The sequence below is a fragment of the Athene noctua genome, chromosome 15 (genome assembly GCF_965140245.1).
Source record: "Athene noctua chromosome 15, bAthNoc1.hap1.1, whole genome shotgun sequence".
Classification (NCBI taxonomy): Eukaryota; Metazoa; Chordata; class Aves; order Strigiformes; family Strigidae; genus Athene; species Athene noctua.
Genome location: NC_134051.1, coordinates 12,760,766 through 12,774,356, shown reverse-complemented (window position 1 = coordinate 12,774,356; position 13,591 = coordinate 12,760,766). Strand labels below are relative to the sequence as shown.

At 41.0% G+C, this 13,591-nt stretch overlaps 1 protein-coding gene across 1 annotated transcript in view; it reads left to right on the top strand.

Moving 5' to 3' along the window:
* The window catches only part of XYLT1 (xylosyltransferase 1), a 195,558-nt gene that overhangs the window by 126,104 nt on the left and 55,863 nt on the right, over nt 1-13,591 (top strand). The window contains exons 3-4 of the mRNA XM_074919164.1: nt 6,278-6,450; nt 7,100-7,302. Of these exons, the coding sequence (XP_074775265.1) occupies nt 6,278-6,450; nt 7,100-7,302 (376 nt within the window). The remainder of the gene's footprint in view (nt 1-6,277; nt 6,451-7,099; nt 7,303-13,591) is intronic.

Here is a 13,591-nt window from a genome sequence, read left to right as displayed (position 1 = left end):
GGATGATTGGGCATAATATGACACCACAACAAATACGAAAATGAGTGCACTATGTTTATTATTCTGGTATTTAGTAATGCTGCAGTAGTTGAAGATTAAACTCTTAATTATGAGTACTGATTTCTCTGGGCTCTAGAAAGTGCAAGTTGAAATTGCACTAGAGCTGAGATTCTTCAGTTACCTGCAATAATAGGTACAGGATTTCCTGCTAACACATGTTGATGTCAGTCCTGTCACTCTTTGAGCAGGAAGCCAGAAGGGCAATTTTCACTTTTTTCAGTAAGTTTGTGAAAGTCATTTGGTCACAGACCAATATGCCACGTTTTCAGTCTAGGATAGCAAAATAAATATGCTTTGATACAAGGTCTAGGAAATGTTTGTTATGAGCTGGGTGGGCACTGCCACTTGTGTTGAGGTTCCATGTGGCAGTTTCTCTGAAGTAAAGCACATAAGAAGTCACTCTTCTTTCCACCATTTCCATTGCATAATGAAACAGCAATCTTTGAGGAAGTTTTAAGACAAGTGCTCTCAGGCCAGAGGTACTGTTTCATCTCTGCCAGATGGCCATAAAGAGGACACTCCATTCACTCTCCCCACTCATTCACACATGCAAAGCTATTTCCAAGGCTAGAGCTGTGCTCCCAAGATGTAACTGTAACATAATATTCTTCACATTGTTGTTTTACCTTGTTTTAACACTGTGGGCTTTTTATTACTTTCTACAAAATTTTTATAAAGTTTTACTAATCTGTGTAAATTATCCTAGAGGAAGGGAACTCCCTAAACATGTAGGAAAGTTCACTTGATGGGAAATGCCCACATTCAGAGAAGCTTTTTAGATGAGATGGAGTGCAGCTCCAGTCCCACTGAGACTGCCCCAAGTGACCGGTGCAGGAGGAGAAGATGGAAATTCTCCTGTGTTGGCTTGACTCATTTTTCTTGGAAAGGCAGACGATGGCACATGGAAAGGTGACAAGTGTTAATGAAGGCTCAGCATAGAGTGTGCCACAGAGGAAGCTGCCTGTGATTGCTCTGTGCCTGGTGAGTGAAAAGGAGAAAAGTGAACAGAGTTGAAAATATTGTCAAGGGCTGTTTGGGACCAGAGAGAGAAAGGTGATCTTGTCAACTACTTTTTGGTGGACTGAAGTAACTGAGGGTGGAGGCCACCACCCTGAGTGAGCCTTACTTCATGTGGCAAATGGCAGTGTAGTGGTGGCACTGAGGTAGCTATCAAATAGAAGTACTGTCTTAAAATCCTTCTGGATTTTTATCACTCCTAAATGGTGAGTGATAATCAAATAAGTTAAATCATCTGATGCATCTTCTATGTCTTCTGTCCTAACACCCAGAAGGCGATGCCCTCCTATGTGAGAGGTAGGTCATTAATGTGCAGGCATTAACCTGGTGTGCACAAGTTTTATAGAAATGCAGTGGCTAGAGCTATTTAGATCTTGACATGCTTCATACAGCTCTCCAGTCTTATGGTATTTTTTAATAAGCAGGTATTCAACTCAGTGTTTCCTACCAATATCATCTTATTTGCAAACCAGGCTGGTTCTTTATCAGTGGAGTAGGTTGCAAAATAGAGGGTACTAATCAGCTGTGGGCTAAAACCAGGGAAGTAACAGTTATGGAACAGAAGCAGCAGATATTCTGACAGATGGAAAAAAATACAACATTCAATCAGTTTCAATAAGGCCAAATGCCGGGTGCTGCCCTTGTGCCACAACAACCCCCAGCAGCGCTACAGGCTTGGGGAGGAGTGGCTGGAGAGCTGCCAGTCAGAGAGGGACCTGGGGGGGTGATTGACAGCCAGCTGAACAGGAGCCAGCAGTGTGCCCAGGGGGCCAAGAAGGCCAATGACATCCTGGCTTGTGTCAGCAATAGTGTGGCCAGCAGGGACAGGGAAGGGATCTGACCCCTGTGCTCGGCCCTGGTGAGGCTGCACCTCAATTCCTGTGTTCAGTTTTGGGCCCCTCACCCCAAAAAGGACATTGAATGACTCGAGCGTGTCCAGAGAAGGGCAACGGAGCTGGTGCAGGGTCTGGAGCACAGGTTGTATGAGGAGCGGCTGAGGGAACTGGGGGGGTTTAGTCTGGAGAAGAGGAGGCGGAGGGGAGACCTCATCACCCTCTACAACTACCTGAAAGGAGGGTGCAGAGAGCTGGGGATGAGTCTCTTTAACCAAGTAGCAAGCAGTAGGACAAGAGGGAATGGCCTCAAGTTGCACCAGGGAAGGTTTAGATCAGATATTAGGAAGCATTTCTTTACAGAATGGGTTGTTGGGTGTTGGAATGGGCTGCTCAGGGAGGTGGTGGAATCCCCATCCCTGGAGGGGTTTAAGAGTAGAGTCAACATAGCGCTGAGGGATCTGGTGGAGTTGGAAACTGTCAGTGTTGGGTTAATGGTTGGACTGGATGATCTTCAAGGCCTTTTCCAACCTAGATGATTCTGTGATTCTGTTATTCTTGCCTTAGTAAAATTCAGGCAGCCAAGAATAGGATTAAAGAAGCCATAATAATATGTAGGTGAAAAATGAGACTTTAAAAAGTAAACCTAAAAGAGAAGGAAGGAAGGAGCACATGGTAAGTAGGAAAATAGCAGAGAAGAAAATTAAGTCACTACAGGACTTTATTAGAGAAACGCAATGAAGTGAGGTGGCATTTCAGGTGAAAATTCGGGAGGATTTTGTTCTCAGTAATTGCTAGATAAAAGATAGCGTGGGTAGGGTACGGAAAGCAAGTTAGTTTAAATAAAAGACCCACAATATGGCTATTTTAAATTCCCTTCACCTTCTGCATATTATTGCAGAAAGCCACTAATTTCAGAAGAGAGGTATCCAAAAATGTAATGAAAACCACTAAAAATATTTGAGTCCATTGATGGGACATCATCAGCTTGAAATCAAAGCAGTTTAAAAGAAAAATGGGTGGTTTCAGTAATTGCCATTGCCCTTCATTCCCCTGTCAGTTGTTCTTCCAAACACCTTTTCTTTCTTTTACAGTCCCTTTCTGTCCCTGTTGCAGTGCAAAAGCCATAAGCGCACATATTGGGAAGTTCATCAGCTGTGCAGGAGAAACAGTAGAACTGAGCATAGGCAAATGGCCATAATAAACAAACTGAAAATGGTAGAAGAAATGAGATTTAAGCTTTTTTCTAATCTTTTAAGGCTGTTCATCTGAGTCTTACTGAATTAGTGGTAGAGGGTTTTTTGAAAAAATACCATTTAAGTTGTTGGTGTTCCATTTAAAGTTGAGTGACTCATGGGGCTAGAAATTTCCCACTTGGTAGTCTGAATACAACTGGGGGCAATAAAGTTGCATTAATTTATGAGCAGTACTACTGAAGATAGATATTTCTTGAGGGGCTGCAGAGAGGTAAGGGTCTTTCACATGGGGCAGTGTGCCTCTAGGACTCTGTAGGCTCTTTAGTGTTCCATATCTATGTATATTCCTGGATAGGCACATGGCTGCCTTTTAGCCCCTTAAATAGTCCAGCAAAGAGCCTTGTTCCAGAGACTGGGTACACCTCTTACACATACAACTTTCCTGGACCTCCAGGATGGAAAGAACAGATTTTGACTTGAAGCAAGTGTACTAGAGAAGCACTACTGAGGAGTAGAAACTTTAAGGGAGAGTTATGGGAGATGTTGTAACCATCCCTTTTTCGTGATGTGATGTTCCCATTGCAGCAGGATCTCTCTCTCTCTCTCTCATGGTTTTGTCTAAAAGGAGTGTTTCAATTATTCAAGGGCATTTCAGTACAGTTAATGGGATCAAATTGTTCAGATAACCTGAAACAGTGCTCTGCAAATGTTCAGTCAGCCTCGTTTTTTCTGAGTTCATGCTACTCCCTTTAATAAGGAGAAGATGCAACAAGAAGAGTTATGCAAAGGCCTTTTTCCTCCGTCCAACTTTCATTTTGTAATTAATACTTTTAAAAATGGAAAGCTTTTGGTATTGTTGACTTTTATCAACATATGTTTTCAGTTTCCAAAACCTGGGAAAAGTGTCTTTCCGTCTCACTTAATATCTCTTCACACTTGGCAAATGTCTTCTTTCTTGTTCCTTTTATCAAATCGAACAGACATAAGCATGTTTTTTAAATAACTGTGGGAGGTGTTTTGGAAGGCACAGTGGCCTTCATGGCTGTACTCACACTATCTGATAACTGTGCCCAGGTGCAGGCTCAGGTTCATCCTGCAGCCTAGCACAAGCCTATTGTGTCCCCACTACCTGCAAAAGGAGTCTTGAGGTGGTGGGTACATGGAGGTGGGAGGAGCATGGGGGCGTCCCAGACGGCATTAGTGCAGACACTGGGTATGACTTAGACAGATACACTCCTCGGTGTTTTTAGGAAAAAAGAGAGGATCTGTGACAAGTTGAAGAGGATGGTTGAGCTAGAGCTCCTCAGGGTTTCATGCTTCTTTCAAACCTGAGGGTTTCGTTACCTGTTAGAAGGTCCATCTCTTACACTCCCAAGTTAGCGGAGGGTTTCTTCCCGAGTCCCTTTCAAATTCAAGTCAGTTAAAGAATTCTAACTTGTAATAGAATTAATATCTGCCCTGGACACCTGGAATCTGCTAAATGGCATCAATTTATCTCTAACTCACTTGGACACGTAATTGGCTCCCCAGGCTTTTGTTGGGAAGGTAGGAATAAAACAGCTCTTTTGCTGGTGAGTTAAAAATAAAGGTGATCAGTAGTTCCTGTAAAAGAGTGTAAAGCCCAGTTCTGTGTTTTTCTGGGAAGGCAGAGGAGATATCACCTTCAAACAAAGCAGGTTAAAGTCCTGTCCCACCTGTGGTTGCTAGCCTGGCCAGGGAGTTTTACTGAGCTGGTTATTTATTGAGAACATAGGTGTGCACTGAGTTTGAAGTATCCTATTTGGCTGAAGCGTTGCTTATGGTTGAAGGCAGGTGCGTTAACATTCTCACACATGATTGCACCTGCTAATTTTAGCTGGTTCAGCTCATACATGGCCATTTCCAAACAGTTACTTTTAGTGGGAAATGAACATTTGAGTCCTGCCTGTGTTCACATGCATTTCCAAAAATTAAATATGTATTTCAATATAATCAGAAGTTCAGACTTTTCAAGATTATCAAATGGCTTTACCTTTTAGAGGAAATAATCCAAAGTAACTGTTCAGATCTTAGGACTTTGAAAAATTGTAACTTTGGGGGAGGGGGGAAAAGACTAAGTAACTTTTCAGACAATGATATTGCCTTTCATTTTAAAAAGAAAAAAATTAAAATATGCAAGAGGAAGATTAGGGCAGGATGGGGTTCTTGAGCTTTGAGGCACTTTCCTTCCTTGTTCTGCTTATATTCAGAATTTCAGGTTCTTCCTAAATCATTTTTGTTGAGAAAGGTCCTTACAAGGTCAGAGCATTCAAGAGGTTGTATAACTGAAGAACGAATGTCAGTCTTTGGATAAAATTGTATTTTTCTTACATTGTGTTCAGGTTTTTGAGTTGAAGAGCTGTTAAACAAACCAAAAACAAAGCACTTTAAATTACTGATTAAAAATGTCCTCCCAGTTATTCAGTTAATCAGTACATACTGTCTTAACCTTACGCTGTGGTGTTTGCTTTAGAAAATGGAGACCAGAAATACCTCAGTTAAAATAAAAATGAACATAACTTTTAAATAGGATTGCAAAAGCCTGTCTCCTACATGAAGAAATGAAGATATGCAGGTTGCCATTTAAATGTTCCAGGATACATCTGCTCTTACAAATAAATGCTATCAGTCCAGATAATCTTCAGCAGCTGTTAAATAACAGAGTTTCACCAGCTTTTCAGCAGAGCTGCGCTGATCCTGGGAAGGAGCTTCTTTTGATAAACAGAGGGGTTTAATTTCTGGGGGAGCAGGGGTGAATTTGGCCTTGGCATTTTTGAATACTTTGAACAGTGCTTAGAAACTTTGAGGTGATTCCTTTGAAGATACAAATGTGTGTACCCAGGTGGGGCTTGATCTGACTCATAAACATGTGGGTACTTATCTGTGTTGATGCAGCCTTGTCCAGGTTGAGGCACACAGGCAGGGCTGTGTGGGGAAGGCTGGCATGGCTGCTGCCCAGGGGGTGATGACCCTCTACGGTGATGGAGGCGATGGGTATGATTGTTATGGCACGTGGGATGGCACCCCTCGTGAGTTCTCACTTCTCCTTAGAAACTGCTTTTGAAGGAAGGCCTGAGGTGAAATGTGTACTGCTCTCTGCACCCCTGCCCTGTGGATACACTCAGAGATGTCCTGTGTTTTGTTTTTGAACAGGAAAAGCCAACAACAATGTACAGTGGGATGAGGACTCCGTAGAATACATGCCAGCCAACCCAGTCAGGATCGCATTTGTCTTGGTTGTTCATGGCAGAGCTTCTCGGCAACTCCAACGCATGTTTAAGGCTATTTACCATAAAGACCATTTTTATTACATTCATGTTGACAAGGTAATATATCACTGGTTATAAATTGCCTGTCTTGCCATCTGTCAGTCTAGCCATCTTTGTCACCTTCTTTATCTTCTCTTCACCTCTGCTGCGTAGTGTGCATGTCACTTTTTGTCTCTTCATCTGTTATATGTTTGGAGCTTCTTTTTTTTTCTTTTCTTTCTTGTTGTCTTCTCTATGTAACAGCCTTCATTTCTCCTTATGTGTCTATATGAGTCTCTATCCATGTCTGTCTGTTGTACATTTAGTTAACAGTAATTGGTAAGTTGATGCAGACTGATAGTGGTGGCCCACTGGATGGAGAGCTGACCCAAGGTGCCTTGGGCAAGTCACTTCATGCTCTAAAAGAGATAGTAACAGTCACCTCCTTTACAAAAGCCCTTCTACTGATCTACTGATGAGAAATTATAAATAAGAGCTAGTTACACTGATTAGTGATTACTTTAGTTGTAATAAAAAGAACTAAACAGGGGTCTCTGTACATTTCCAAATTAGCATTTAGCAAAAAAAGATTGTGCACCATAGTAAGTGAGGGCAAAGCAATGGCAACACTTAGTGAGTCAAGAAGTAGAGTTGGTGGTTAGTGAATACAGGGAGGGACAATTTTGGACAGAGTAACTTGAATATATTACTTTTTTCTCCTGTAAAGAGATCCAATTATTTGCACCGGCAAGTGCTCCAGTTTGCCAACCAGTACCCAAATGTGAGAGTCACTTCTTGGAGAATGGCAACTATCTGGGGAGGAGCAAGTCTTCTGTCCACCTATCTGCAGACCATGAGGGACTTAATGGAGATGAATGACTGGCCATGGGATTTCTTCATTAACCTCAGTGCTGCTGACTACCCAATCAGGTACCATAAGTGTTTTAAGAATGTACATGTTTTGTTCCTAAAGTAAATATCTGTTGAATGATATGAGGGATGACTTGTCCGTGCTGTGTGGCAAGTAGCAGAGGTCAGAGGGGCACTTTCTTCTGTCTTACAGCAGAATGAGGCTGGGGTCCGACAGCCACATTTCAGCCAAGGAGACGATCACGTTACTGTACTCCTGTGTGCCTGCTGCTTACCTAGGAGGAACTGTGGCTGTGAGCAGGCTAGCAGCACTAGTTTTTCCCTTGTACTGGTGAAGCAGGGACTTCTCCGTTCAGTTGTTTTTTCCAGCAAGACACACCTGCAAGAGAGGATGAGTTAAGTAGTAGGAAGTACTGGAGCTCTACAATAGACCCCAGGCATGGAGACATTCTTCCCTCCCAGGGTTCTGATAAACAGTTTGATTTGATGCCTCAGAAAATGTTAAAGATATGAATATAGATTCAGTGGAGGTAATGTTCTCCTCTCCCATTTGTTTTTTTGGTACTTTTTCTGTGCAGGATAATGATAGTGACAAAAAAGTTGATAGGAGTCAGTTGCCTCTTCAACACCAACCATTGCCTGAATATCTTTATTCACATGGCATCAGGCAAAGAACTTCTTACACCATCACATGACAAGGTTTGTGACTTTAAGTGAAATTATACTCAGGCCCCACAGCTGCATTCCATAAAGTTTACTACATTGTGCAAAAGTAGATAGTCTGAAAAAAAACCAAACCAAAAATAACAAAGAACCCACAAAAAAACAACACAAAAACCTCACACCCCAAAAATCAAAAAAGACCCAACACCACCACCACCCCCAAAAAAAGTGTCCTTAAGCTGTTGGTTTGAGGCTGTATCATGAGATATCAAGAAGAAGGAAAGAGGAAATTCTCCTTGTGACTTCTCTTTCCCTGTATGTTGAAATGAACTAATGCAAGGGGAAGTAACTTTCTTAGGCTATTTTCTGATGAATGATGACATAATGTGCTTTTAATACTCAGAAAATAAATATATCAGATGCTTTCACTGCCTTTTGCTGATTAGGTTTCCGCAAGATCTTTCTCAAAGTATGGGTCCCTTCCTGAAGCTGCTACTCAGACAGAAATCCCCACTGAAGTGAAAAATGGAAAAACCCATGAGTGTATGCCTTAGGATTTTGTGAGAACTGCCAGAAGGCTTTATTGCTGGTGCCCATTTCTAAGCACTGTCAGTGAAATGCAACACAGTTTGGGGACAAAAATTAGAGAAGAGTACAAGAGTCACAGAAACTGCATTGATATTGGAACATGGGGATTTGAATTAAGAAATCGGTATTTCACGTTGCATCTGATTTAAACACTTTTGGTGTCCAACAGGAAAAGACCTAACAGTTTTGACATATTCTCTTGCTTATAAGGAAGAGTATGTAGTTCTCTGTGTATCTCTTGAGTTTTGGGAAAAGGTAGCTTGTTATTCCCTATTGTTCACTTTCCCGGTGAGGAATGCTGCACTGATGGTAAAAGGTAGACTATTGCAAGACCATTTCGGAGGAGGTAGTTGATGGCACTTTGAATCAAGTAAGGTAAATTGTGGGAGAATAATTGCTGGAGGTCTAGCATAATTATAGACTAGTTCCAACAGATGTATCCTGTTACCCTTCTGTGGTGTTGAGTCCACCCTAAACATCATGTAATGCTGAGGCCATGACCTGTGGTGGTCTCGACTGCTCTTGGTCCCGTGTGGAACAGGTTAAACCACAAGGCCAAATGGGATCAGTCATTTACAGACATGGCCGTAAACAGTCACAGGATTTGTTGAGTAGACTGTAGTCAGTTCAGTGTTAATGGATTCTTTGTAATAATGCTATGGGATCTTGCAGTCACTCAACTCTAAACAAGTGCCATTCAGCTGGAAGAATTCCAGGAGCTTGTTTCTTCATGGGGGAAATTCTTGAAGGTCACGCTTCTCCATTGCAGCCGCTCTCAGAGCTGCGTGGTGGGCTCTCAGCAGCCAGGCAGGCATCTGAAGTGCTCGCTTCCCTTTCTGTCAAAGTATTCTGTTACCAGAACTGATGGAAATGTGCTTCCTCTCCACACCATGCACTTCAAGGAAAAGTAAAAAGCCTTTTTTCATTGGTACAACTTTAATGACAGTGACTTATGGGCACTGTTAAATCTTTTTGAAGATGGAATATTACAGCTATAAACCCTGGAAAATGTTATCTCATCAATATATATGGATCCATTTCATTTTCATAGTGGAGGTGCTATAAATTAATATTCTATATAATCTTTAGGAAGGCATTGCCTCTCTGCATACCCCATAGAGAGTTGATTGTTTTTCCAGGAAATAGTAAAAAGAGTGTTTGAGGGGTTTTTTTTATTCTTTTAGACCTCATGCCATGATTTGTCAGATAATGGGCTAGGGGCAGTTTACACTTCAATCACTGGTTAGTCGTATTGCAGTGGTTTTTGCTAGGTTTCCCTGCATAAGAACATATGAATTTTGTGGATTAATATTTTTTATCCAGAGCTGCTTCACATTAAGCTTTCACTTCCCATCTGCCATTCCATCTGTAACACTGAAACCTTTACTGCTTCTCTTCTGATAATAAAAGATAATCCAGTCTTATAAGTCAGAAAAACACATTCAGTATGTGGGGTTAATACTATATGATGAAGCTTAAATCTGTCTAGGGAGCAATCTGATATGTTCACAGGCTACATTACAATTGCTAGCAGCCCTTCATCCTTCAGAAGAGACATCCAGAAGCAGATGTCAAGGATCATACTATATAAAGACAGGGGAAGAAAAATATTAGAATCATTAATTTTGGGAGGGAGACAATTAAAAATGTGTAAAAAAATAAATTCAGATACCCCTATTATTCTTCCTTATGCCTTCATGTGTAGTTTGTGGAGTCTGTAGGTCGAGCACCTAGCACAAAGGAGGTCCTAATCCATGTGCTTCTGGTTGTTACTGCAGTAGAAATTGTTGGCAAACAGTCTGGACATAAAGGTGCCTCCAACAGCAATACTGTGTTTCTCTTTAGTCATGAGACAATATGCTAGTTATTGGCCTAAGTGAAGTGGTGTCGTGCATTATCCAAGCTTGACTCGATTCAGCTCTGTTAAACATTCTCAGCAGGAAAATGAGGGATGAAATGCCAAAGATAAACCTTTACAAGCAACTCTGAGGTGGGAGGTTGTGTGACTGCTCCTCCTTTTGCATGGGGGTTGTGAATAAAAAAAGAGCACATACTTTCAGGGTTCTCAACAAATCATCTCTCACAGTCAGTTGCATTCATAAACAAAAGAAACCAGCACCTTCCTTGCTTTTCTTTAACTATTTTAATTTCAGTGGCATTTTTTCATGATTTAAAGTCTTTTGTTTTGAGAGCCTCTTTCAAAAGTCTGTGGAAGGCTATTGATGTCTTTAACCTCTTACTTTACATGGGTATTTGTCTGCATTATTTATTGTCTCTGACAACAGCATCAGGTAGTCAACCTTATGTTCAGGGACTGAAATTTCACTCCCAACAAGGTGAACTATGGTAGAGCATCTACTGATGCTGAATGTTTAATGTGCATTGCAGGAGTCCTTGGATAATGTGTCAGGTGAAGTGTTGCACCACTTAAATTAAGAAGTTTAATGAGATCATTTAACAGTGAATGTCATGTCAGTGCTTACCTGGCCACAAAGCTTGTATAAAGAATAAACATAATGAAACATTTGAACTATTTATAATTTACAGTAAATCACTGAGTGCCAATCACCAAACAGATCACCAAATATAATTGCCAGCTAATGCTTGGTCTTTAATAAAGGTCAAGCAAAATTATTAGCAGAAGCTTGAGGAGTGCTTCAGAATAGTAAGGAAATCAAGTGGCTTATTGATGGAGCCAGGAATGCAGCTATGACTACATTTTGTTATGAGCAATCAGGTATAACAAAGGACCTTAAAAGAAATCCAGTGAAACTACTTGATAAACTACTTGTGTCTTGCTGTTTGGCACTGTTTTAGGGTAGAGGTTGCATAGCTGTATTTTCCATAAAATCCTGTGTTGTGAAGACTCATTCAATAGAGGTTTTGATCTGGAACTTCAATGAAACGTGCATCATAGTACAAATAACACCTGGGGAAGGGAGGCTGCAGCCTTCAGGGAGTAAATGGGATGATCTGGCTGGGACTTGTCCTTTAAATAGGTGCCAATTTGGTGTAGTTTATGGAGATCATCTTTGTCAACCAGAATCACACTCAGAAATTAAGAAAAATGAGCTAGCAAAGAACTATTGACTGACCTGCTCTTATTTCATTGTTTTGTCCTCTGATGGTCAATGTAACATTGTTAAGGCTAAATAGCCATATTCATCTAAAGATTTAAATATTTCTTTAGAAACTTGAGGGATGCCCCTTGAAGTAAATAAACCTTCTTCTCAAGTCAGTGTTTCCTGCTCAATCAGCCAGCAGCAGACAGGCAGTCTGACTTTTAGTCCTGCGTTTCCTCCAGCAGAGCCATACTCCTGACTTTTTAGGAGAGTTATTAGCAAAGATAACCACCCAAAATCAACAGTTTTATTTGAACTCATGCCAAATCTGAATATGGTAGACAGCCTAGTAGTGATAAAGCTGTCCTTTCACTCATCTATCATCTTCACAGCTTCCATCTCTCATAATTTATGTGGCCAGGTCCTGCAGTGGGTCTATACTGGGGCTGCTGCCTTTGCATATTGACAAAGGAAAGTAAAGACAAAGTGGCTGTGAGGAAAACTAATTATTTAAAATTCTTCTCCTCAGTGAGGAGACAGATGAAATATTGGTTAATATGTAACTTAAGTGATGACTTCTGAATGAGGTCCCTGGGCAGCAAAGTGTTTGCCAAGAGTGAAAAGATGTGAGTGGAGGCAATAGGTCTTCAGGTTTTCATTCTAGTGGCAGGTGGAAATAATTATAACCAACAGGTTTTAGAAACAAGTTCAACCTTTGGGAAAAATGATTCAAGACTTTTTCAAGTTATCTTTTCAGGTGCTAGAACTTGGAGAACAGCAATTTCCTTGTTTCAGCCACTAGCCCTGCAAACCATGGGTGACTACCACTCTACATAAACTACATCAAGGTTGATCTTTGCTCTGTCAAATTTGCCATGACCTGCCCAGATTTTGTCTGGGCAGTTGACCAAATGACAGAGCTTTTGAAACAGGTTACTGGGAGAAGAAAGTGAAAGAATACAGTTTACATGGAGTGAGTAATTCAGGCTCAAGCTGTCCATCTAGTTTTGCAAAACTTCTCAGTTTTGCAATGTGCAGGCTTCAATTGTAATATTAGAAATGCAGGAAAGTCTCTTAGAACTGAAACAAAGAACTTTGCTTTCACATACAGTGGTCTAGCTTTGTGAGAAATGTCTGAGACCCAGTTGTGCCGTCTTGATGGTTATGAACTTAGAAATCCCAAAGGCAGCAGGATGGTGGAATCTCTGTAGTGACAAATAGGATCACCAGAACCATTGGCTCAAAAGGCAGTTCTCTCTCTCTGTCACTGACTTGGCAAAAATTTCCCTTGACTTTATTTAACAATTCTCTGTCTCACTGAGATTCAAACGTTACAGCTGTCTCTTACAGATATTTCCTTCTTGGCAATACATAAGCTGGTGCTGAACACGAAAGCCTGTAGAAAGAATACTGGCATTCCAGGGCTGGATTTGACCTTACACACACTGTACGAAGCCACCTGCTGCAATGCTGCTCTGAAATGCAGGCCTTGCCACTAGAATAATGTACTGGGCACTAGCAAATAATACAGCATTCTTTTAAGTGCCCTTTTGAATGTTATCCTGAACTGAAGCACTGGTAAATCATATCTATACATCTAGATGGGAGTGCAGCGCAGGTAACTTTTGCAGTACATCATCTGTTAAGATGCCAGTGCCTGAGGTTTTTATCTCAATATTGTTGCTGACATTGTATGTGGTTTTGTTTGCTTAGAATATCTTTATCTGGCAAGCCAGACATCAATCCACTCTTAATGCTTCACAGGGAGTCTTTTTTCCTGTCCAAAAAGAACTTTATCAGTGTTTTTCTTGAATCTGCATTCTCTGAGAATTTCAGATGTGCTTCTTTCTTGAATCCCTCAAATAACCTTTTCTCCTCCTCTTTCCTCACTTTGCCAGCACATTTGCTTTAGATATATATATATTTTGAAGGTTATCTTCTTGGTTTGTTATCCCACTTCTCTGTTTTACTGTTAAATTATCACTGGTTGGCAAAACAGTGGTGTTGTACATGTTCACAAATGGGTGGGGTGAAAT